General features: G+C 35.1%; 1 protein-coding gene across 3 annotated transcripts; it reads right to left on the bottom strand.

The window, feature by feature from the left end:
- Positions 1-727: 727 nt before the first annotated feature.
- On the bottom strand, positions 728-27,387 carry LOC106154484 (nuclear factor erythroid 2-related factor 2). 3 transcript variants are annotated; one of them, XM_013528838.3, is made up of 9 exons: positions 27,140-27,387; positions 19,893-20,024; positions 19,197-19,290; positions 18,876-18,967; positions 18,580-18,708; positions 16,880-17,096; positions 16,490-16,693; positions 3,417-3,493; positions 728-3,135 (listed from the first exon to the last, which is right to left on the bottom strand). In XM_013528838.3, exons 1-9 carry the CDS (start codon positions 27,191-27,193, stop codon positions 2,320-2,322), a joined length of 1,815 nt encoding a protein of 604 aa, XP_013384292.2. In that variant the 5' UTR covers positions 27,194-27,387; the 3' UTR covers positions 728-2,319. The 3 variants fall into 3 exon arrangements, with proteins under 3 accessions (XP_013384292.2, XP_013384290.2, XP_013384291.2); XM_013528836.3 differs by lacking the exon at positions 27,140-27,387 and adding an exon at positions 25,673-26,743; XM_013528837.2 differs by lacking the exon at positions 27,140-27,387 and adding an exon at positions 20,479-21,620.
- Between the last annotated feature and the right edge of the window lie 40 nt (positions 27,388-27,427).

The raw sequence follows: 27,427 nt of genomic DNA, 5'->3' as shown, positions 1-27,427 counted from the left end.
CGATTCCAAAAAATCGTAGTGAATTTCTGGACAATGTTCGTGCGATTCCAGCCGAATCCCACGAATATTCGTAACACTATCGCACCTGTTTCGTAACTGAATCGTATAGCGTGTCGAATTAGACCAGAAAATTGGCAAAATCTCACGATTCCAGCCGAATCCCACGAATATTCATAACACTATCGTACCTGTATCGTAACTGAATCGTGAGCGTGTCGAATTAGACCAGAAAATTGGCAAAATCTCGATTCCAGCCGAATCCCACGAATATTCATAACACTATCGTACCTGTATCGTAACTGAATCGTGAGCGTGTCGAATTAGACCAGAAAATTGGCAAAATCTCACGAAACCTGAAATTTGTCAATTCCTGGCGATTCGTGGGATTCGTGGTCTGTGTGAAATAGGGGCCTAAGCGAGAATCCCCTCGGAGATAGTTCGATCCAAAGTTAGTACGAATGGTCTCTAAGCCCCCTTGAACAAATTGTAAAGTGTGCATTATTATTATTATTATTGAAACCTCTTAACATTATGGCATGGGGTTGCAATTAGTAGAATCTCCCAATCCTATACATACAATATCATCTCTGAAATTTAAGGTTAACACTTTCGCAAAAACCTGTTTACTTTCCTCCATTGTTTTCCCTTCAATAAGGTACTTTTCATCCACATTGTACAGCTGTAGGTAAATCATATTTACTATCATATTTAAAAACAAACATACGAATAGTTTTAATAATTTTTTATTGAAAATATTTTATCAGCAATACAAATAACACCTTATTTACACTTTGAAAATGTTGTAAAGAACAATTCATGACGATACTCTCTCTCAATTTCAACTTCTTTGCAAAGTTCCTCAATGTTAAAGGAAAGTTAAGCCAGTGACATTTTTTTCATAACTCCTCCACTTGAAATTAACATAAGAACCTAGTAGTGCCACAAAAAAGATAAGAGGAATACTTTTCTTTCAAACAAATGTAAAACAAGCAAACAATTCTAATTCTTACTTATTCTTAACAACTGCCTGAAAAGATCCATGCACGTACAAACCAGCAGTAACTTGCTGGCCACATGAAAAACATCTGAACTGACCTTAGAAAACTAGGCAAAACTGAATGGAGAATTATCATTCCAATTGATATAGATTCGTGATTTACACTTATCGTAGCAATATTACATCAGTTTAAGTCTCTGAATGCAACTTATTAATAAATGAAACACTTAGTACCATATCAGTAAAAGGCATCCATTCAAAGCTATGTTTCTGAATACAGCAATATAGCCAAATATCTAATACATCAGTGCATTTACCATGAAATGAAAAAGAGAAAACAAATAAAATGTAAATACAACAACAGATACAAATGTACTCACTTATATAGATCCCATTATATGAAATCTCTACAATAATAATAACTAACCCTTATTCTTGGAATACATATCTGCAATATAACAAAAATCAAAAGAGGTTATTAAAGAACAAACCCCCTATATTAAAGCCTAAACAAATTGGACAGGTTGTAATACCATATAGTATAGCATGTTACTACTTGACAATAACTTGTATATAAGGCACATGGCCTGTACCTCTTTATTACATATTTTTTTTTCAAATTATGTGACACTTTGCAAAAGCATAAGTGATAACTGCAGTCTATGTATTGGGTAAAAGAGACAGCAAATACAGTAAATATCAGTGTCATGGATGCTTTAACTGTACACAACTAATCTAACCAAGTCAGCTGCCAAAAATACTTGGTGTTTCAAAAACCAATTAATGATGTTGTTAGTCCATTTTGTTTCTAACTAGTCGGTAATATTTTTCTTCAGTATCCAGAGATAACAGACTGTCATTTTTAAGGGATGACCTCCATTTCAACAAAAAGCAGTGTTATTTTAATTAGGACCTACAGAAGCAAAATTGCATTTTTGTTTCTTTAAAGTAGCAATAAATCTGCACAGCAGAATCAATACATAAACATTTACAACAATTGAATAACCTGTCACTGAAGACAATAAGAAGTATCTTTTTTTCTGGTGGGCACAGCAAAAGTGGGTTGTAATTTAAATAGCAGTTATTCGTGGATTAACATATTGTTCTTCTAAAATCTGTATTACAAGAAAATGTGAATCCAGTACAGTAGCAATTGCTTAATATTGAACCTCAAGTAGGAAGTCACATCCACACCAAAGTGATACTCAATGTGAAGTCAATTCTTATTGGTGGGTAGTTTTACTGCCCTTTCTTTTCTAAGATGAAGCACAGGTCAATTTTCAATCTGCATCCCTGTTCATCTGTCAATACATTCATACAGTTCATTGCTTCTTGGATTTTCTTTTCTTTTGTGCCTTCTCTGTGTGGTCGCTGCTGGTGGAATTCCGCGGGATCAAGAAGACATTCCCATCGGCAGTTTGCTGAAGCGAGTATTCTTGTGGGTTGTACGGCCGGCCGTTTTCATCCCTCAGAGACCTGAAAACCTCCATGTAAAGGTGGCTGAACTTGTTCTTGAATTCCAGGTGTTCTTTTTCCATCTCTTGTCTCTCCTTCTGCAATCTGTCCCTCTCTTGTTGCATGGCTTTGACTTCATCGTCTAAGGTAAAAATGATCTCCATCTTGCGTTTGCGACAATTCTGTGCAGCCACCTTGTTTTTGCCTCTGCGTCTGATGTCACGGACAAGCTGGAGCTGTGCTTCAGTCAGAGCATACTTCTGCAGCATCTCGTTGAAATCTTCCACGGCAGAGTTAACAATATCAGACACGGAGAATGGAATGCGCATTGCCTTGGCCCGCTTCTCATCACGGCTGAACATGGTGCGTGTGCCCTTGTCGCGGTCTGGCTTCTTCTGTTCTTTGGGTTGCTGGCCTGGCTGGAGGGGATATGTGTGGTTATGATGAATGTGTTTCTTGCTGGCAGGAGTGAACTGAGGGTAGCTTGTCCCATTGTCTGAGCCAGAGTAGTTGGTATGGAGGGAATCCTGATAGCCTGGGTCTATGCTGTAGGTGCAGCTGTTATCATAGTACTCAAACTTTGGTTTGGTGAAGCCTGTGGCACCTCCTTGATGCATGCCACCAGTGGCGCCCTCCAGTGTGTCGAATGGAGAGGTGGAACCAATAGAGCTGTCAGTCCACTCCTGCAATACAAAGAAATAATATTCAAATTATTAGCCATTTCTATTTTAAAGCTATCTAACTGGGCTTGATGAAAGTTTTTTAGATGTCCTTTAAAATCTTCATTTCTTTTAAATTTTACCACATCCAAATATGCTGCTAAATCAATACTTACACCTGACAAAATGTTCTGTTTCTTCAAATAAAATGTGTACTGGAAATAAGTTCATTTTGGGGAAAAAAGACTTGTCTATTGAGAAGTACTCTCTTAATGTGTGCATCTGACCAAACTAGTACAACATACCTGGTATGGGGAACTTCCCATGGAAGACACTGCAGAGTCACTGCTGGCATCATCCATCATCTGCATAGTGGGCAGGTCTGAAATAAATAAACATTTATCAAATTAAAAAAATAATAATAACAAATGGATTACAGATTAACCAGCAGGTTTTACGTTACAAAGTTTTGCTTATCACAAAGAATGAAATAGTGACTGTCACTTACATAGCTCTGTGTGCAGTTCTACAGAAACCAAATAGAAGTAACACTCAAACATCAATAAGCTGTCCTCATTTGTAGTAAAACTAGTTGATCACTATACAACATATCTAAGGGATTTAACAATGTCAAAATAATGGCACTTCATGGTGTCCATGTTGGGAAACACTAAATTTTACTTAAAACATGACAGTTGTAGAAACAGTATATGATTTGAATAAATGGGTATTTCAAGATATAATGTTATTAAATCTTATTAGAACTATGATCCAAATATGACAGCAATTTTTTGTCTGTGCAAAGAGGTTGAAAAACAACCCCTGGTCTCTGCTGTCATATCTATCATGCTGCTGTGCATGAGTATATATGTCACATTATGACAGTGTATGAGAGGCTGCTTATTTCCACTGACAAATCACTGGACCACAGTCTGACACCGAGTCTTGAGGACACGCAAGATATATGGCATTTGTGAGGGTGGGGGGAGGGGGGAGAGGGGGATATTTTGCATGACTTGGGCTGTTAAAATAATTTGGAGAGATAGATTAACAGTCCACTGCACAGAGGGATCATCTATCTTTTCAGGCATATGTTCAACCTATACTGCCTAACTTTCTCACGCATTATCAAACGTCATACAACATCTATTGTGTTTCATCCATCAACTGTCTCGAAGGTTTCTTTTGAGCTTTAAGTTCTATTTCACATGCTGACTAACATTTACCAGACTAAAAAACTACAAAAGTGAGAGGAGTATGACCTTGAGTGACCATTTAAATGACCCCTTACATGAACTGTTGACCAATGCCTTTTGTGTTAAAACGAACATAGATGCATTTAGTAAAATTTGATTATGAAATGAAGTCCTTCAGTTCGTTAGATCAGATGGTTTCTCTGAGTTTCAGGCCTAAGAACTGACCCTTGATCCTTGCTCCCATTACCAAATGAAATGTCACAAATTTACTCACAGGATGACAATGACATATGACTGGCCAAAACTAAAAGAACAATTTATAATAGTGAGATCTTAAAAAAAAAAAGCCACAAAATTGGGAAAAAACTAAGACTTTGAAGGTAATAATTTTCTGGGAACCTGACATGGGAACCAATCTCTGAAGGGTCATAATAATTCTTTATATATATTTAAGACAATGGAAAGGAGGTTTCATTTGTCAGCCCACAGATGTTATCTTAACTGCCGTGACAATATGGTGGCGTGTACTAAAAAGTTGAGCTTTCTGTCCATAGAATAAAAAGTTATTCTAATTTGTACTCCCCAAGGACTACAGAACTGCTGCAACACATAGATAACACTTTGAAGATTGACCCCTAGGAAAAAGACGTTGCTCTGAAATAAATCCTTAACACAGAGAAGAAGTAAAAATTGAAAAACTGCCCAAAGGGAACAAAACATATACTTAAATGAATAAAACAATTAAAGTCTGTTCTTGCTCCTACCCCTTTTTCAAGGTCATATTACCTTGAGCTCAATGTTGCCAAACAAGTTGTCTTGTAATGGTACACCTACCACTATGCATACAAATACTCAATAAAAATGTGTCTTGTTAAAAATACAGAGATAAATACGTACCTGTAAAATAATAGCTATCTTAATCAATTACAACCACTTGAAACAGAAATTACTGAAACTCATTATTTTCTCATTATGCTCAATCCCCCTTCCACCAAAGGTCATGCAACACCTATCAGTTATATGCTTGGTCACTTAGAGAATTTATGACAAAAAGGTTTAATTTCAGTGGAGAAGATGAAATGTGCTTACCTAGGAAGCAGACAGCAGTACCAGGCTGTACCAACTTACACGCCAGAGATATATATATTAATTTTACTACCTACATATTCATGCGAGCATGTGTGAATGTGAGAATGCAAGTGAACGTGAGCAAATATGTTTTTCTATATTCACACAATCCTCCATACCCTTTATTCCTTCTTGTTACCCTTAAAAACTGTATATCGTAACATAGGAATTTAACTATAACAGGTAAATCTGAAGTACAAATGAAGTGTGTGCAAGAGAAATACAGTGTACAAACTAACAGGCAAATTAACTGCAGCTTTAGGGCCCCATACAGAAAACATAAGAAGAAGCTCATTAATTTGTTTAACTTGTTAAGTGTCTGAGGTATTTGTATACAATAGCAGTGGGATAATCTTGATGTGTTTTAGAGTATGGGAACAAAATAAGTAAGATGTGTATCACACCACTGCACAATTGAATTCAACCTTGACATGAAAAAGTGAAGTTCTTCATCAATCTCTTTTCTTTCTTTCTTTTCTTTCTTTCTTTTTTTCATTTTTTTTTTTTTTTACAAATCTGAACATAAGGTGATGAACATGACCTTTGAAAATATGACAAGGCTCAAATTTATTTATTCTTAAGTGAAAATCATCTTGGCATGCAAATAACTCATATTCAATATAAAAATTGCTTACATACAATTGGCTTCTGTAAATGTTTTAGGCACCAAGTTTTGTTGATTTTTTCTTTGCTGATGCTTAAACTAAAATTTAAAACCCACATTATGACGAAAGATTGAAGTGCACATTTCTAAACTTCAAAACATACTTAATGAAAACTTGCAGAATACAGAAGTAGTATGTGTGAGAATTTCGCAACCCTGGTAGTTTATCATTTAAGTAATAACACTTCCAAGGTCAGTACAATTTATCTTTTACTTTTTCTCAAATTCAGCAAACGGAAGTGAACATTTTTTTTTCTTTTTATGACAAACCCTGTATAAGTTTCATACCTGGTGAAAACTATTTGTCATTCTACAAAAATCCCTCTAAAAGATAGCACTTTTCCCAAACTCATCACATTTTTAAATGATTTCTCATGTTAATGAGTATGATTAGCATAAGCCAAATATACAGAATCTTTTTAGGAAGTTTTTGTACAAGAGTTTTAGCATGCACAATACAAACCCAAGAAAAAATATAAAATAACTATTAAATCATATACCCTTTTATTAATTTTTTTTTATCTAACCATGTAAAAATCTAAGCCTCTCTGTGCAGGAATGCACAATGCACATGAAAACTCACTTCAAAAGGTTTGCTTGAAATTGGTGCTACTTCCAAAACCTTTCTGAAGAGTGTTTTCTTTTGGCATTTTTAAAACAAAGCAAATCCAATTTTTCCCACATCAATAAAAAGGCAAAGTTCATTTGAAAACAACAGGATAGTAAATGAGAAGGCTCATGCAACTCCAACTTCACAAGCATACCAGAACTACACCTGGGGAATGAAATATTCCTGTTATGAAGACAGCTACTGGTGCCCCCACCTTTGAACAACCCGAGAGCAACAAATCAAGTCACAGACTCCAAGTGACCAGAATACAAATTGCTCAGTTTCACTTCCACAACAGACTCACTTCCTGCTTTTTTACCCAGGTACAAAGACAATAGGGAGGAAACAAATATATAAAGTAAAATTCTTCCCTCCCAAATCTGCATATTCTTAAGTACAAACACACACTTACATTTGATTTAGAAAAATTTTATCAGAATACAAATTGTTGAGTTTAACTACTGCATAGTCACTTCCTGCTTTTTTACACAAATAAAAAGGCAATCAAGAGAGAACAAAACTTGACAATAATTATTCCTTTCCATAAAATGTGCATACTCTATAGAACACATACAAACCAAAGTTAGAAATATGAAGTTATGTCATTTACTGATTTCATAAGTTAATAATCAGGTTAAAAAATATCTAGCCATTATGATGTGTGAAGCAAAATTGGAGAGTTAGTTTACTTAAAAAACAGACAACTGATGGTTTTGAGTGACAGACATTCTTTGAATGGTCTACTGCTTTTTCCTTTTTTTTTTTTTAAGATTAAGAACACAACAAGTCACTTCATACTTTAGGTCAGTGTATTATTTATAAATATACTAATGTTTTGTTGAAATATTTTAATTTATTTAAACTGTTGCTCAAGTTTATCCATCTAGGGAAGTAACATTGTGGTAAGATTAATTTCAATATTTCCATTACCTTTAATTTTTTTTTTCAAACTCAATATTGTGATAAAATTTCAGATAAATCAAATGTGATCAATGAACATTAAAAGGATAAGGTGAGTGTTGGACCTTCAAATAATAATAATAATAATAATAATAATAATAATAATAATAATAATAATAAACTAATTGCATTGGAAATTTTAATTATTTAAAAATCTATCATATAGGTCAGGGAATATACCATCTAAATTGTTGAGAAAATTAAATTACGCAGTTATTAGAAGAAACCACCAGTCTCAATTTCCATAACTAGTTCTCACAGACTAGAAACTTACAGAGAAGAGAAGTTTATATATATATTAATTTTGACCAAGGTTTGGACATCATGTCACCTGGTGATGAATGGCAATGTGTTGTTATTTCCAAGAAAACTTTTTTTCTGGATACATGAAAGTATAACATTAGATTGTATTTGTACTAAAAATTCTCACATTTCATTAAGCAATTTGAAAATCCCTGCTCAATCAAAGAAGTAAATATTGTTTGTCTTTCATAAATGTTCAACTAATGAGTATTAACATTTTCTAACTTGGCACACAAAGGGAATATTACTACATGTAGGAAACTTTCCATTTTAAAACCATAAGTATCAGATTGGCTGAAACTGGCATCCAGGCATGTGATGTAACAGCATGTGATGAGTCCCATTTGACCTTTTAACAATTATTACATTGAAATATATAACTGTGAATTCTGCTAATCATCCTACCTTGTACAACCTATTACAGAGAGTGTGGATACCAGTTTGCACAAAGGCCCCAAGAATGTTGCTCACAGAGAGGGACTGCTACAAAGCGTCAAGAACTTGTCTGAGCACAGAGGTAATAACCCTACCCCCCTTACCTCCATTCATCTTAATGAGGATGTCTGCTCTCTCCCAACCATCTTTTAGAGATTAAAAGAACTGATGTATTACTTGCCCTACAGCATACAGGTTAGAAAGAATGAAAAAGAGAGAGGAGGAGGTGACTGCAGATAATAAAACAAACGAAGAAAACACCTTCAGATAAACCCATCATGATGGAATGAGTCTACCTTCCACATGACAATACAAAAATAGCACAATGGGTAAACACCACCTAACTTTCACTAACCACACAATGTGACTCATGATCATATCAACTTCCTCTTTTCTGTGCTGCAAGCTATTTGTGTACTTTTTCAGAGAATTCCTATTGCGCCATTAGCCACTGGTCCTACGCCCAAGGCCAGTAAAATTTTGTTTGTAACAGTAGATTTTTCAGAATGTGTGAATTTTAGTTGTTTGGCATGGTCATTAAATTTATGTTTCTTTAGGTTTTCAGAAGAGCTTTTGATTTATTATTTTTTTTATCTGAAATTGATTGTAAAAAAAGTTTGACAAAATCAAGGTGTTGTTATAACTAATATTAATGCAAGTGGAAGAAATGTTCAGTCTTATTGAAATTTCTATTCAGACCAGAGAATCCTGATTTGGACTAGTAGATTTCAGGAAAGTGATGGTTCTAATTGCCAGTAAGCTAAAAAGTTTATTGCACAGACTTAAATAAACAATGACATAGGGTTTTTTTTTTTTGTGGTTTTTCACCACAAGTACTTAAGTTTCATATTATTAAGAAATAAAGTATCAGGCAACCAAATGCTGTGCCTTTCTGTTTATTTATATATTAATCTGCAATTTTTTAAAAATCTATAACTTTTTCTTATTTATTTATAAATAATTGCCAATTTCTGTTTTAAGTCTGTTTTATTAATTTTATTGAAGCCTGTAGTGTAGCTATGAAAACATTCATTGGTATGATGTCACATTGCTACATATTCATGAGGGTAAACAAATTGAAATAAAAAAAATCTTTCATCAACATATTTTCAAAGTTTTGTGATAATTATTTTTTTTGCAACATTAATTGCATTCAAATAAAATTCAACTTCAACAATAATTCATTTTTATCACAAAATTAATTTATAAAATTATTGCCAACATGAAAATATTTTGTTTTAAACTTCACACAACATTAGGCATAAGATTTTCTATCTGAGAAAATAACCTATTACTTTTTATTTTGAAATTATTAAACAAGAAAACTGGCTTTAAGCTATTTCAGAGATACATACGTCAAGGAAACTTTTTCGATTTAATCAGATATTTATAATTCTTACTTATTCTTATGTACTTTTACCTTAACTTATAAAATTACAAAATAATAAAAATAATAAAAAAAATGATAACAATTACAACAAAAAACATTATTTATAAATCTCAATTATAACATTTAGCTCAAAGTTGATACCTTCTGGATACAGTGGTCTTAACTGTTGCAGCATGCTAAACCAAACTTGACCTTGCAGCTCATGTTGTTGTTGTTGTTGTTGCTGCTGATGATGTTGCAGTGGTATCTGTTGTTGATACTGCTGTTGATACTGCTGCATAGGATACACAGGCTGCTGCTGCTGCTGCACGTGTGCATACATACACGAGGCCATTGGGACGGAATAGAGTAGGAAAAACTTCACAGTAGTGTGATCTGCACAGGTCCTTTCAAGGTACCACGATCATTGTACTATGTGTGCCTCTGTGGTGGAAGGACATGTTATATAGGATGACTAGGATTAATGTTATTGGGACATCCCTATAAATCCACAGTCAACTTCTGACAAGAGGGGAACCTTCGAGAAGATCCATATTCAGGGCCATGATACATGTACAAGGATATACTACCATGCTTAGTATACACTAGCTAGCATTCATATCTGCTATTAGTGCTTTTCCTATTGGGGCCCTGTGACATGAATAACATATACCTCCCATGTTCATGTGGTTCTGAGGATGATTCAGCAAATTGGTACATAATCACCTTTCCGTGGACTCATGCTACAACAGAAAGTCAGGACACTGATCTCTATTTACTGAAGCCAAGATCAACCTGCATTCTTACGTCAAATAGCCCACTACTACCTGCGATGTACACCATGACAAATGAACATACCTCTCCTCTGAAGAAATATTTACAAGCCACTGGATTGAACAAACATCTACATCACAAACATGCAATGAAAAAAAAATTAAATCTCACCACACTTTGTAATGGACATAAAAATATAAGTTTATTTCATTATCAATTGAAAATAAAATGCACATCTGTAAGGATCCCCCCATCCCACCTTGAAGAAGTATAATAAACAACACCTTTACAAATAAGAGCAAAACAATAAATAAAGGTTTAAAGGAAGATCTACGCAAAAAGTGTAATTGTCACAAAATCGGACCATTAAGACGGTCATGCTGGGCCATGCTGCAGATCAAAAAGACCCAGAATTGCTCTTAGAAGTTTTTTTTCTTTTTTTATAATGGTCTGACCAACTGACCTTTGGTTAAGTGGATAGTATGGTCATTCATGCTGATGCTGCAGTCAGATCACTTCTCAAGTAAATTCTCACTAAGTTTATCTACTACAATTCTCTCATTATGACAGTTTTATTCTTTCTTATACCCATTTCAGCTTCGTCAGTTAAGGAAAAATCCCCCCCCCCCCCCACTTTGGCATGCACTGCTACCATCAAATATTTTTGATAGCAAAATAGATGTTTTATTGATAATCATTATTTTTTTACTTAACAACTGACTGCTGGAAATGAAAATTCAATTCCAAAACAATCATTCCTGTATAGCAATGCCCCTTAGTGTACTAGTGATACACAAGTCAAACTGATTTTCACATTCCTATAACTAGTCACAGTGTACAAGTACAGAACTTATAATGAAACTGTGAACACCCTAAATTATATTTTCTTTTTATTTTACATTTCACACAAAAGATAACGTCAAAGTTGGACACTCATTTCTTATGACTAACTGCTTTGGGAAAGTATCACAGTCTCTGTTCACTACACTGGCCTACTAGTGACCACCCTTCATCAACTATACAATTCTAATGTATATGCACACCCTATGGAGCCAAATCAGTCAATTTTTGGACTAAATGGCGTCTTCTGCAGGAGTGCTTCTCAGATATATCACCCTCTCAACCAAGTAACATTTGTTCCACCTACTCTACAAGACAAAATTGCAAAACGTTGACAACCTGACCTCTATTTGCCCATCTTGCTGTCACCAATGGTCAGACTTAGTACAGATGACCAACAATTACTTGTAAACAAACTGGTCATCTCACTGACCTTCAAATCCTTTCTTCACTTATTTTGATTGTTGCAGATAAAAGAAATATCTGGATATTTTACAATCATTTTCTTTGATAAACTTCTGTGAAATGCTATTTCACAAAACATTAAAAAATGCACATTTACATCTTATATTAGGATGACTCTGACTGTAATACTCTGGGGCATTGTATAATTTTTATTAACTGAAAGTGAGAAGCCTTTTATGTTTTTTTCCCATATTCTCAAGTGTATACCTATGCCCTTTGTTAAACTTACCTAAACTTCACTAAAATATAATTGGCAGAAATCAAAAAAATGTTATGAAAAAGTTTTCCAATCACATACCTTCCACCCTCTATCCTGTTCTGTACATCCATCATGACACGAGAAAGCTTTCCATAACATTAGATGTGCTGTTCAGCAAACAAAGTCTCCCCCACCTCCATTCCCCCTTTTATCCAAATACTATACATGTGCTGCTCATGTGAAGTTCACACAACCTTATTTCAGTTCAAAAAAGAGGACACTTGCTAAGCTAAGCTAAGCTTATCAGTACTACCTGTGATCATTTATGGATATGGTGATCAATAGAAACTTGTATTGCAATTAACGGCAAACACATGACACAGCTGCTGTAACAAAGCAAAGCAAGTTAATGATAGAATAATTTCATCTATACCTTAAAATGTTTCTAAACACCAACTGCATAACTAAGGTTTATTTATTTTCTTAGAATATTATTTTCCTATTTGAACTTTAATGAAAGAAAGAAAGAAACAAAAAATACTATTAGTGCTTTTTTTCTACACCAATTTTCTACGCCTAAATTGTGTGTTTGCACTCGTATATCTTGTTATCTTGTCACGGATATCATCATTATTTCGGATAAGACTAGCCTAAAGCTACAATGCATCTGGTTCAATTATGTCAATATTTAAAAATTTCCGCCAAATGCATGCACAACTGTCATTTAGCAGGTGCAATGAAGTCATCCCAGGATGCTCTCACTGTTTTGTAGTGGTTTAAGGTAATCAAGTTGGTGATGGCCAGTAAGTTGTTATGAGAACACTTGGGGGCACACAATTGCACATAGCTGACCCTATCTCTCACCACAGAGGTAAACCACACTTGTTAAGCTACCAGGTACAGCATACGCGACACCTCACTAAACACTATTCCTCCCTCTTTTACAGCTTTAATATCTTGATCATGATCTTGTCCCCAAGGTAAAATACATTCCTCAGTGTGGTAACAAATTTTGCATAAACTTAAGACTAGTGAACCAAAATTGACCATTCCTACATCACTACATATAAACAAACTATTCTACTTCAGCTGTACTTCATCTCTAACCTGCTCAAGGAAGCAAGTCAAACTCATTAGTATTAGGAGGCATTTAAACTATCTCCTACCAAAAAGCCATCACTCTGGTGGCATGGTGCTATTTATAAAAACTAAATAAACACGATCTACTTTTAAGGTCAATCTAAGATATTAGTTTCAGTGAGGACAGCAGAGACACAAGGTTCAAGAGTTCTCTATCAGTCAACCATCAGGGTTCAGATGTCCAGAGAGAAAGGGAATGGCAGATGATATTTCTTTTGATCCCATGCCCACCAGGTTAATTATTTTCACAAAATGTTCACTTTTTGTCTTTCAGTTTTAGTTTCTGTTTTCTACAGTTATCTTGTGGCAGTGGCTGTCTAGTCACCCAAGATTTAAGTAACTATTCATATGTTTTCTTGCATATAAGATGACGTAATTAAGAAATGTTAACCCTGATAGTTTCTATTTCCTTTAATTCTCGATGTGTCCTCACCACAAAGGGTACATGTCCCAACTGGTTTACTAAACTCAAATTATCACTGGTATCTAAGTGATTATAGTAAAAATAATTTGAAAGTTTCAGAAGGAATTTAAACAATATTTTCCCTCTTTCTTCATAGGTTGGTGTAATCCTACAAGCATTCAATACTGTGTATCAGAGAGCATCCACGATTGCAGTAAGCTGGGAGCACAGATCATATGACCATTTAATTGGTCCTCTCTACTGCAATATGGCTGTGCAAACACAATGCACTAATATGCAGCACTATCTGTCAGCTGATTCCATTTTGATATCACTTTCCTTCACCAACTTACACAATAAAATCTATGGACATGATAACATGTACACATGGTATTACAGCTGATTGCTAATGACAATGACAATTGTGTGAGAATATTGTCAAATGATTAGATTCAGGTAATTCTCTGTTATATAAGGACTAAAACAGTTTACTGCAATATCTATACTGGCATGTATGATGATAAATATATAAATACAAAAAATTGGTTTGAAAACTACAGCAAGTGTCAATTCTATAAAAACTTGCCATTCTCCCTTCTCATGCTATCAATAAACGTATCACGGGGGTCATTTTAAAATCTTTAGAATCATAAAATATGCTATTTCTTTTGCATGCATCATTGATCACAATTTACATGTGTTTTACATTGGGTAAATTTGTATTCTATATGTTCTCATGTTCAAATTATGCGCCAACCAGTCTACCTCCAGTGACAGTCTACATGGTTCTTTTCACCCTGATACTAATGTCTACAGACTCTACGGCAGACGAGACAGTCACCACACACTTCCAGGTATCCCGACTGGCTAACATACACAACAAAAGTGGAGACGCTAATCTGCAGAACAGAAGACACACTAAACATACAGCAAAGAAAGTGAAGTTGATAAACTGTGAGAGATACTGGATCAAAAATGAAGTTGTACTGCCAACAAAAAAAAGGGTACAACTCCACAATATACAGAATGCAATGGGTTTTCTGCAGCTTATTCAATCACATCCTAATTGAATTATTCAACTTTTTACCTGTATAAATATGCACTGTACATTAGGTTAAGGAAAAAGAAAAGCTTAGATTGTGGCTGGTAGTTAAATACCGTCTATACTGTATTACAGTGGCAGGGTACGTAAGCACTAGTGGTATCAAACTGTTTCTCACCCACATCAACTCCCCTTTGATAAACTAGCTATGGTATGAGGTATTGTATAGTGGTTGCAGAAAATAAAACCAGTAACAAGTACCAAGAAGTTAACCACAACATAAACTAATACATAGATTTGTTACTAATTTGGTCTTCTTTAAACTGTGAGTCATTGTGGTTTTTTCATTTCATAAAACATGTCACAATCAATGGCATGAAGTCACATTTCATGCCAAGATGAGGTCACTTTTCATGTCTTGCCATTCAATGATCGCCCACATGCTCCTTTGTTCTGCTGAAATTAACCCCCACACAATTTTGTAATTTCTAAAGCACCTTGCCTTTACCATAACTCCATCATATATCCGAGTCACTTGCTTTCCTATCTACATCCTAGCCAGAGCTTAACGGATGCTCTTGCCAAATTTAGGTCTTGTCTGCTTATTTTTAGTATGGCCTGTTCAGGAAGTTTATCAATCTTAGCAATGTGATTCATCCCAAATATCTTTTAAAATGACAGAAAAAAAATTTAAGGAAAAGATAAAAAAATATAAATAAGAAAATTTAATGTATTGTTGAATGTTCTGCCTTGCCCAATGCTTGTGCTTAGCCTTAATGCCACAATTCACATTAAACTTGACATTTCAAATGACTATTGTATCTTATTTATTGCTTTATGAAACAAATCTGTCTATCTGAGGTTTAATGTTTAATTATTGCCATGTTTAAGTTTTTTAATCAGATCTTCAGGAGAACAAACTTGTTTTGGCAGAGTAATATAAAGATATATAAATCTTCAGTGCTTAAATCAAAATTCAAGTCAGAAACTAAAATTCTGAAACTCCCAAGCATGTAAAAGCCCACAAATAATGTTACCTGAGAGTTGTTTATGCAAAAATTGACAAGTTTTCCTTCCTTCCGCATGCAATTAAAGGGCATAAACCTTGGTTTCATTTTTGCTGCAGGCAGTCTACATATTTTTTACATATATCATGATAAGTTGCTCTTAAACAAGTAAAAAAATATATTTGCTTCAGCATACTTATTGGTATGCATTATGTAAGTCTGGGGTCCCCCTTTTTTTTCTTCAATTACAATGACTTCTGGAGTAAAAACAGGGACATTTACTCTTACAGGTGGGTTTATCCTGTAATCTTTACAGGTTTTGTAAAGAGAAATGTGACACTTTTCAAATTGATGTCCAATTTTCAGTTGAGTACAATAAAAGAACTATGTTTATAGCTATCCTATTCAAATCCCTACCGGACCTTTTTCTTTACACACCCTGCCTCAGAACCATTGAAATCAATTCACTCAGTGTTTTTGCTTTACAACATTTTTCTTTTGATCAAATGTACAGGATGCATGTATAACTTATGAAAGAAAGATCATATACAGTCAAACACCTTGTTTTGTTTTTGAATACAGAAAGACAAAAACACAGACCTACTGTATATAGAATTATAAACTTGTAGAATCATATATTTCAACTGCTATATCTCAGATGATTCTTAATAGCCACCTGTAAGTCCAGGCATATAATTTCTACACTGATTAATTGGTATATATTTAGTTAGATTCTATAGAATGTCCACTTTATAGAGCCATGTCAGTGAACTAAAAAAGACAACTGGCCTTTCAAAATTAGGGACACAATCTGAGGGGATTAAGCACATCTATACCACTCACCTGCAGTGTTCTCAATCTCCATATCAGAGAGCTCGTCTTCCAACAGGTCATCCAAGAAGTCGCTGGAAGTGTTCATGGTGATAGGCACAGTGGCACTTATGTTGGGAAACAGTAGGTCACTGTTCTCCAGACCAAAGGTGGTGTTAGCAGGATTCTGGGTCAAACTCTCATTGACAAAACTGTGGTTGGTTGATGTTGTGAGATCTGAAATCATTCATCATGAAAAAGTTATAAACTAATATCAATTGATAAGATTTCTGAAGGGTGGTGTCGACATAACATATATGATTGAAAATATCAATGCTCTGATAACCTACCTCACAAACATATTAGAAGCACAAATAAGTATTGTACATATATAAAAGTGCATGTTGCAAAATATGTACTTACCAATAGAGGGCACAGCCTGTGCTGGGCTCATCTGAGGAGCGAAAGTAGTATTCTGGATGAGACCACTGGTGGTGGGTGTGGTACTGTAGTTCTGGGTGACATTTTCCTCTGCTGCCAGTCCAGGCAACTCCAACAGACTTGCCACATCACGCCAGCGCATCTCCAGACTGTTCTGGCGACTGTAACTGACATTGGTGTCCCCAAGGGCCGAGAGGTTCTGGACAGAAAACAGAAGTAGTAAGCTAGGTATAAGAGATGGTACAGGAATGCTATGCTTACTGTACATTTTACTTATCACAATTGATCAACAATATGTATTGGTCAGTCTGGCCAGTCAAAGCTGACTCCCAGATTTAAAATCCATTAACTTCCTGATTTACATTTAACTGGACAAAGTGAAATATCTACAGTGTCAGTATGCAATCTGAATATGAGTGCAACAAATTATAAATGATAAATGAAGCACAAACGAGGATAAACAATGGCTGGCAGTTTTGTTGAAAAGATATTGAATAAAATCTGTTGCAAGTGAATTGCAGTGCTTTTTTTCTTGATTTTTTTTATCTATCTTACACAGATGGAAAATGTATGAATAGTCACATGTTTAGTAACTACAACTGCAAACAGGTGAGAGAGACAGGTGGTGCCGACAGAAAGTCAACTGCTGCTTATACATACCAGGTAAGGTATTCTTTTACAACTGCCAGGTTTTTACTTTTGAAAAAAACTTTAACGGTCTTTTCATAATAAACTTTTCAATTCTGTTTGATTTCATATTCAGATTAAGAACAGTTGCGAAATACAGTATTTTAATTTCTTTGAGACTTATGTGAGTAACTAACTTAAAATCAAGAAATCTGTTATCTGAAATTTAAATCTTCACTCCATAAAAAGAAGTCAACACATCTACATTCACCCTTCTGTTTCATCCAGGCACCAACACAGTGAGTAACCAACTTCGGTGCTGATTGTGATCTATCCTGACATTGTTTTAACTACTTCCTCATAGCTAACACCTGGTTAAGAACACATGTGAGAAGTAAGCATCCCATGGTCATTACTCATTGTTCAGTCAATCTATGACCAGTATGTCCAAGTTTGGTCACTTTATTTTTAACATTTGCTGTGTTTCTCTTTTTCTCTCTCTCTTTCCCCCCCCCCTCCCTCTCTCTCTCTCTCTCTCTCTCTCTCTCTCTCTCTCTCTCTCTCTCTCTCTCTCTCTCTCTGTGTGTGTGTGTGTGTGTGTATGTGTGTGGGTGTGTGTTGGGGATGGGGCAGAATGCATCAGAAGACCAAGTTAAAAAGTGGCTCTTACCATTCCACAAAATTAATCTTCCCTACACCAGGACATCTCTCTCTCTCTCTCTCTCTCTCTCTCTCTCTCTCTCTCTCTACTTTATATATAATCACTACTAAACAACATGAAGGCCACAGAGTTTGTCACCAGGGATTTTTAAGATATATGCATAAAAGCATAGTTTCGCAGAAAGTTATATACATCAAGCAATCTATATAAACAAATGACAAACTTTTCCAATGCTAAAAAAAAGTCTCAATACATGGAAACAAGGAAATAAAAAATTCCATGAAAAAACGGGATAACAGCATTCTTTTCCCCCTCTAAAACAATTTCATTTCAGTGTTTTAAAACATGCATGAAATAATACTGTTGTGTTCGAGCTATCATTTTTAAAACATACCGGTTGTTTTTCTAAAATGACTTTTTCCAGTTCATCTTGAATGGTACTGTTTTCCATCCAGCTGTTCATGGACAAGTTATTAGTCCCATCATTCTGAAGCAAACTCATGGCATCCTCCAGGAAGAGAGGCTACAGACAAAAGCAATTCAACATATGTAATTAAAAAGAACTATACTGTTTCATTACTTAGCTAACATTTTTTTGTCAAATATATGACATAAAAATGATTACAAGGAATTTTGAGTAGCACTTGTTCATTTGCAATAACAAGAATACATAAAAGTGTATCTGCTTACAGTCTCAGTGGTGTTTTCATTGGTCTGTGTTTCTGTGGTGCTAGGTCCAGGACTTTCAGTCTGCTCTGCAGGGGGCAGAGGCAATAACTCCCCTAGGTGATGAAAAAACACCCCAATTAGGTAAGCATTACATATTGAACCCAATTATCTTATTCCATACATAAAATGGTGCATTTACTTATTTTACTCAGTGTAACACAAAGTGACAAGATGCTGTGGATAATACTGTAGCTTTTGCTTTACAGTTCAATCCTTCTGTGCAATCCTGAATATTTCTACTTACACAAAAGAATACACTGAAATAAATCCCCTTTTCTTTACCTGTTTCTCCATCAATGATATAATTTGTGAGATCTTCCCATGCGTCTTTCTCCTCTTTTTCTTGCTTCACTGTCTCCTCATCTAGTTCTCGTTCCTAAACAATACATCATTACTGTGTCATAGTGAAATATTTCAAAGTGATTGCAAGATCAGATCCATACAGTTTATCCAGTATCTAATTTGTGAGTGTGCTGATTCTATGTTATAACACAATAATAACAAGCAAACCATTTGCATTTTGATCACTAGCAGATACAAAATATTGAAAATAAACAATGCCACGGATAATCTTTTTTATGCTTAACAGGATACAAACAGAACCATATATCTTGAAAGATAATTACAGGCGGTTTTAAAAGCCTTCAGAGACAGGATGTCCTGTTTCTTTTTTTTTTTAAATTCTATAATTCATTTCCATTTACTCTGGCTCATAACATAAATTTTCAATTTAATGCACCATAACTTTTCACTGACTTACGTTTTTTCTTAATTTCCTTTGCACTGAATAAACTTTCTATCTGACATTTAGAAAATCCCTTTTTACTTTTTATCCTTTTACTTAAGTTATCTTCCCAATTTTTTTGACAATATATGTAATGTCAGGTAACAAAAAGCCACTGATACAAAAAATCTTACAACTGCTAAAAAAAGTATGAGCAAATCAATTGGCCAAACACCTCAGACGCACTGCAGTACCTTTTGCTGCTGCTTCTGTAGTTCCACTTCCCTTTCTTTCTCTAGTTCCAGTCTCTGGTTAGGATCAAACATCTCTCTGGCAACTCCCATGTCCAGGTCCTGCCGCCACAGTATGTCTATGAGATCCATATCCTGAAATCACACAAAAAATGAAAAAAAATAAATAAAATGGAAAAAAATATATCCTGACAAATATCAGAGATAATGCAAATTAAATTTTGTTACAACATCTTGTGGTTTTCCTTACCAACATGGTTCCAAGAAACTGACAAATAAAAACAATGCAGAAATCCTGAGAGATATGGACAGGTCACGACTGTATAAATTACATGCACAGGCATGAATACACACATTACCCATGTAGCAATGTAAATGTAGACATTGTATAATTCATAATTTTTTAATAACTCAGTTTCTGGCAAATGGCATTGTGAGATCCAGTTTAAACATTTCCTTATCATTTTTCCTTATACACACGTTCACTGACTTGCCTCAACCAAAGTCAGGTCAAAATAAGCAAGTAACAATTGTTGAGATCCAAAAGCCCCACATATCTTTAAACCATAACATCAATAAAAAGACAAACCTGAAGTTTAAAACCAATATCTTTTTTGTATTCTTCAGTATAACTGGTTGTTTTCTTTCTCATAGACGTCTGGCTGTAAAGACTGCTGACATACCCAAACTGGTCAATGTTTTCAGGGTAGCGAGGATCAAAGATACAGTCATACATTGTGAAAAAAACTTTTTTTAACTTTAACTGAACAGACTTGGAATTTTCAAAACCAAATGAAAACTTCAGTTTTCAGTCCAGTCCTCTTCTGAGTTCTATGTTCTTGACTCATAACAAACAAAAACAAAACAAATCTCTTGTAAGTGCCTCCTTTAAAAATAAGAGTGCCAGCATGGCAATAATTAAAACCTTCCTACAGTATAAACTTCCAAAATCCTGTTTCAACAACTTCCCACTTAAATTTGCATAGGAAAGTTGGTCAAGTGTGGCTGTGGTAAGTCATGCAGCAGTGTTATGGCCATAAGCACCAAAAACTGTCCGCCTTAATGTGTCTTATATCCCAGGTAGTATAAGGAATGTCCCATTATCTCTTGTCAGCAGCTTTTAAGTTAGATCACATGAGATGTTGACACAGTTAAATGACCCAGTCCTCCAGCATCAATAGACCCTATACACATTCAATTTTCCACAGCAATCTTTATCACGAACTAAGGGTTGAATATCACATAAGTCTTGAGAGGGCACATGTACCACTACCAATGTGTTCCTGGTTCAGGATCCTTTTACTTCCCAATATGGAAAAAGAACACTGACCAATTCTTCAAATCCCCTGGACTAAGACATCTGACTCACACTAACCACACGCACCTTCCTGTTACAGGGGTTAGTTAATCACTATAAAACCACCTTCTCCCAGTTTCAATAATCAGTGAGTTATGCTTTCGGTGTGTAAATATAGAGAAGGCAGACCAATAAACCATGAAATTATATTCTGAAATTATAGATATTATCAATGTCCATTTTATCATGTACCCTTGATGTCTAAAGGCAGAACATTGGGCATAATGCTCCTATTGACCGATTATCTCCAAACAGCCACCCAATGAAGTTCATGAACAGTAAAGGGACAATTGAATTTTATCATTTGGATTACACATGACAGCTGGTAGCATATGTTTGCAGATATGATATCAGAATCCACATGATCATTTATCAAGAACCGTTTACAGAAACAAAAACTAGATACTGAATTGTTTCAAGTTGGACCTGTTGCCCCAAAATAGTCTTTTACACTCAAATTTAAATTGATGGTGGTCTAACTAACATGAGAGGCAAGGCTTATGCTTCAGACCTATTTACAGACTACCAAAAGTATATATCTTGACCTGAAGGGGTTTGGGGTCTTAAAGCCTCCAAAGACCCCTTTGGTGCTTTAATAAATTTATGAAGCCAACCTTTGGTGCCTAACTAAATGTGAAGATTCTAGGTGCTCTGTTGTCTAGTTTTGTCCAGCTCAATACAGTTATTTATGATGCTAGCAGGTGCTGCCTCCTGAGTCCTGACACAACCACACTACTACAAATGTTCAATTTCATAAACATTGGCTTAATCAAAACTTAATTCTGTTCATTAATAAATTTGTTTCTTTCGTATCTTATACAAAAGTTCAACAGAGCATATGGCTTATAACCATGTACATTGTAAATAACTTAAAAGTGATATCAAATAACACCTGATACACATACTGAATATGTGGAATTGCTGAAAAGGGGAGGGGTGTCAAATACCAGGTGCAAATAATCAGCTACCTGATCTTGGACAGCAAGTATGACGTCTTGAGCCAAGTACTATGTGACACACATTTTTTTCTTTACATAACTGACTTATACAGCGAAGCTGAAAGCAGCTACAACTTTTTAGTCACCTTAGACAAATTGCAACAATTGTCAGCTACGATTGAATGCTTTCAAATACTATTTAATATACATATACAGTGTACTGAGTATATAATTGCAGCTTCTTCTTATTAGTTGGCAGTGCATACACTTTTGTCATCTTCCAAATGAAAACAAATGATCATATGGATTATGCTGTATCCATTAATTATATTGATTTGTACTTTTATCAACTAATGTGAACATATAAAATTTAATTTTGCAATGGGCACAGTATATCATTATTTTATTTGTCTATGCCAAATACTTTTTAACTAAGAGGTCATCTGGGCCACCCAACCTGGGTATCAACTGGCATGAAAATTCACTGACCCAAATTCAATTTTCTAAAAAAAGTAATTCCAGTTCCTTTCCAAAGGGAAATGTTGATTTTGTGCCCACAAAACCTGATTCACTTCCAAATAAACATTTACATTAAATCATGTAAACTGTTAAAATAACAATATGATTTCACTACACATAAAGGGTAGTACGTCATGGTTAAAATTGTATTGAATAGTAGTCACATTGGGAAATCAAGTGGAAGTAAATGATTCATATTCTGCATTGTGATCAGTTTTGAAAACGCTATTTACCAGCAGGGACATCATCACGATTCCTTGCAGGAAATGACACTTCTTTAAACGACAATTAAATTTCTATAATAATGAAACACGTAAAGAGACAAATAAGTTAACATATAACTTTTCTAAACAGTCACCCTCATCCTGTGTGGTAACATTGTTGTGCTGGAAGAGTTGAGATTGAAGAAAATTTAAAATCTGGGAGCACTACGTGCTCTCTAACACAATCAGATGAAAGACAACAAACACAATAATCAGCACTGCTTCCTATCCATAGTAGACCATACTGTATGAATGCATTTAGGCTGTGTTCAGAAAAGAGATGTTATGGTACTAGCAGGATTGATATATCTCAACAGGGATTCTCAATAAGACACAGTCAATGTAATCAGCTTAGTGAGCTTAATTATCTAGCATACCCCCTTGTAACTTAAAAGACTTGGATAAAGTCTGGAAAAGTTTGTGGTCCATGATGTAGTTTATCTTGCTTTGTGAGGGGTGTGTCAGATAATAAAACTGATTACAATGACTGTGCCTAGGGAGAATCCCCACTGATTCTGATCAATCTTGCCAGTACAATAATTTCTATTCTGAGTCTAGATCTAGTATTTTCCCTAACAGCATTAAATTCAAATCAAATGTGAAAAAGTGACTATTTGAAGCTTCTGCTTCTAACAAAGCAAAGTAGTATCAGTTGCTAGTGTATGAGCATCATATTACTGTAAGTTCAATATTACTGTGAGCTGAGAAATAATAAGCCCCATGTCACCAGTTTTTCTTTGTGTAAAACTAAGACTGGGTTCCCATACCTAGATCGATCCATCTGGATCGGTCTAACTCCCTGGGGAGTCTCACTAAATTGCTATCAACTTACCATCTTAAATGTCTGTCAGGCCTACGGAATCAGCTAGGATGTAAAGAGAATTACCCCATAATAGCTTCGCTAGGTGTGACAGACATTTAAGCCAGTTAAGATGATAGCAATTTAGTGAGACTCCTTGGGGAGATAGATCGATCCAAATATCTGTGGGAATGGTCCCTTAGCCTCTATTTCTTTTTAAAGAAACACTGCCCTTATCTAATGTAAGAGATACAAGGATAAACGTCCTTGCGTTAAGATCACATGACAACCAATGGTGGGTTATACCAAGTGCAAAGAACACAAGGTTGTGCAACTGATGTCAAATTAACCCTTCACATTAACAAAAGGTGATAGTTTATCATACTGAGCTATGAATTCGAAGGACCTCGACACCTGGTTCAGACTGATGTTTGTGTGACAACTCACCACAACTTACTATTAATTTATTTCATGAACAGTTAGCAATGTTCGCACTATATTCTCCTGCTTTTAGTAAATTTATAATAATAATAATAAAGTGCATATGTTGATTTTTCCTAAGTTAAAAGTAAAGGGTCAGACAAAAGTGTACCCAATAAATTCACCATGAAGGACAGTATTATTAGTATCTTCCTATTCCTGCTAAAAGGTTATTTCAGGATTATAATTATTCTTTATTCCATGTTAATTCAAAGCTTCAGAAGAATGATGTAATCTTTTTTAAGTCAGTGGTTGCATAGCTTGAACATCCATCAAACAACAAAAGGTCCACACAACAATTTCAGAGGGCAGCACCATACAGACAGAAAGGCAAACCTCTGAATCAGGATCTAAAAATAACATATGACATATCAGGGATTTCCCAAGGTAGGGCTTCTCAGCAGAAATCAAAAATGGTCAATTATTTTTGGCATTTAGTTGTTTTTTTTAAAGATAATATTAAAAACACTGTGAAACAACTGTTGAACTCTACAGTAACCAAGTTGGTTTTATGTTCTCAAATTATTATGCTAAATCAAAGTGTTTTACTTACAGATATTCATTATGTTTTGATCCAATAATTTACTTAGAATCACCCTTTAAGATATCGACAAAAAGGAGCCTACTTGTATTTTCAAATTTGTATGGGCTAGCAGACAACCAATGGCAGCTTAAGCTCTCAAATTTTGCACATAGATATAATATCATATACTAGTAAAGAATTAACATACTAAATTTCAGTTGCAAACTGTTGCTTAGAATTTGAAATACAACATTTTGCATTTGATGCAATTTGTAACCCTGACGCCTACAAGATCTTGACAAAATACTGAAGTGAATTGTGGCATTATTCATTGTAGAAAAGGTGGATAATTTTCTAATGAGGACTTGACAGCTTATGCAAATGCTTGGAACCCTGCAGATTATAGCAGAATTAAAACTTAAACTGCATAATTAGAAGAATGAAATTGTGCACTTCTGAATTTGAATTATCAGTGAAAACAAAGTATGCTGCAGACCTACTTTACATTGAAATACTTTGCCCACTGGTATAAGGCACCTATGTATCGTAAACAAGCAGATGAATTCTGGATTTAATACTTAATATCAGACACTGATTTACTTGACAATACAGTGTTTACACTAGGCTTGCCAGGAAAGATATCAAAAAAGCTCATACTTTGTGCTTTTGCCAATTACTTGAAGGATGAATCTACACACCATCTTAAATAATCTAAGAGCACCCTGTTGGAAAATGCTTTTCCTGAAAAAAAAGAATGTAATTCTTCACAGGTACTAAAAGGAAAATGAAAGCAAAACAGAAAATAAAACAAAAGTAATACTTTTTCAAAAAAAAAAAAAAAAAAAAAAAAAAAAAATTCCTGCACCATTTTTTAAATTTTATTACATATGCCAGATATCTGTACCTCTTTGGAAAGTTCATCTCCTGTTGTTCCTACTAGGTCTAACTGCACAGCACCTCCCTCCTGAAGTTCTCCATGTGTTGTTGCTTGTGCTGTTTCGATAATATCAATGTTAGGGGATGTCTGATTTTGTGTATTTGAACCATTAATTTGTAACCCTTGTGCACTACCCTGTTGTGGAACATTTTGCAGAGATTGTTCTTCTCCTAAATTTGGCTGCTGTACATCAACCAAGTAAGCGGATATTATTGTGTTATATGTATTATAAATGTCATTGCCTGAATAGAGATCACTGAGAATAGAATTTAATAAATTATCATTATCATTTGATAAACCTTTAGGGTGGAATTGTCCCACTGTATATCCTTGCTGCCAAGGTATGTTGTGAAACTGAGTTTGTGTATATGCCAGGCTATTCCCAAGAATGATTTCCTGGACTTCAGGATAATTACCATAGTCCGAGTTCAGGTAACTATCCAAATCAATCCTCAATAAACTGAGCAATATAGCTATCTGCACCAAACTGTCTGTAAACACTTTTTTCAACATATTGATGATGTTATTGTCAAGTCTGTATGTTTATACAAAAATGCTAGGTCCACTTAGCCTGGGAATGTTCCACCTCAAAAATGTAAACAAAGGAAGAAGGTCCGTCCTGTCCCTTAGAGACAAAGGCAACACTCAAACAAAGGAAAATCTCATTGTCAACCTTACTCCATTTCGACTTATTCGTATGTAATAATCAACTGTAAATGAATGCCTTCCGATCAAAACAAACCCTTAAAGGCGGAGGCGATTATTAGAACATTCTTCATTGTTCTATGTTACTAGTCATCACGTTTTCGGAGCCAAGTCTTGCAGACGAGAATGAGACCCTCTCTCTCTTTCAATCGTCTCGTGGGCTGTCAGTCCAAAAATTACGCTGATATAACCAACCGTAGCAAATGATTGTATAATAAGACTTAAACACTATTGATCAGATGTAACTGTGTCCTTTTTTCTTGATTTTTTTCAAAACAAACAAAAAGAGTGATTCAGCAGATCTCCAGTCCCAGGAAGTGATGTGACGTCACACGCATGTGCACCTCGTGTGGTATGTCACAACTGCGATTGCGCAATGTGAACTTCCTGTGACCCAAATAGTTCGAGGTGGCCTGAGTCGCCCCAGTTTCTGACCCCGATTTCTGATACTCTGGCAAACATTACTAATTTATGTAACCAACTGACCAGAAATATTGCCCTGTCCATACATTACAACAAAGAAAATCAACAGACACGCTTTCACTGTTACGTTTAGATATATTAATAATCGGAAAAGCAAATAACGTTAGCATTTCGCAATAACGTTGGGTTTCATTCCCACAGTCACAGCTAGGTGCGTTAACTTTCTCAAACTTCCGCGCCCACATCATTAGCCGTCATGTGCTCATTTAAAACCACAAATGACATACGAAATATAAATCTACTCACCACGTCTATTTTGTGGTTTAGATTGATGCAATTTTCTAACTTGACCAATACCATTTCGAAGTCTTGTCTTTGATGTAACTCCTCACGGTTTTTCTGGATGTCACGTTGCGGTTTTATCGTATTCCCTTAGTTCAGAAAGCCTTGAAGTTTTTAGCACCAATGTCAACTGTCCTGTTCTTCTGTTGATGTTTTTATTTCCACTTTATTCGGTCCGGATGAGCCCTACTGCCCCTTCACTTGGGCGCCTTCTTATTTTCCCACTGGGCTTATTGTTTACTAATATTCAAT

This window comes from Lingula anatina, chromosome 7 (genome assembly GCF_051362555.1).
Source record: "Lingula anatina isolate TDL-2025a chromosome 7, LinAna3.0, whole genome shotgun sequence".
Classification (NCBI taxonomy): Eukaryota; Metazoa; Brachiopoda; class Lingulata; order Lingulida; family Lingulidae; genus Lingula; species Lingula anatina.
Note: the sequence above shows the minus strand (reverse complement) of the source record. Positions and strands in the feature narration are given on the sequence as shown.

Bases quoted from the DNA above. Each gene is read 5' to 3' on its own strand.
- LOC106154484 (XM_013528836.3), bottom strand. From the start codon at position 26,218: ATGTTGAAAAAAGTGTTTACAGACAGTTTGGTGCAGATAGCTATATTG. The intron at 18,709-18,875 runs GTAAGCAGATAC...TTTTGTCTGTAG, and splicing joins ATGAAAACACCACTGAGACT to CCTCTCTTCCTGGAGGATGC. The intron at 3,136-3,416 runs GTATGTTGTACT...TTTGTATTGCAG, and splicing joins TGGGAAGTTCCCCATACCAG to GAGTGGACTGACAGCTCTAT.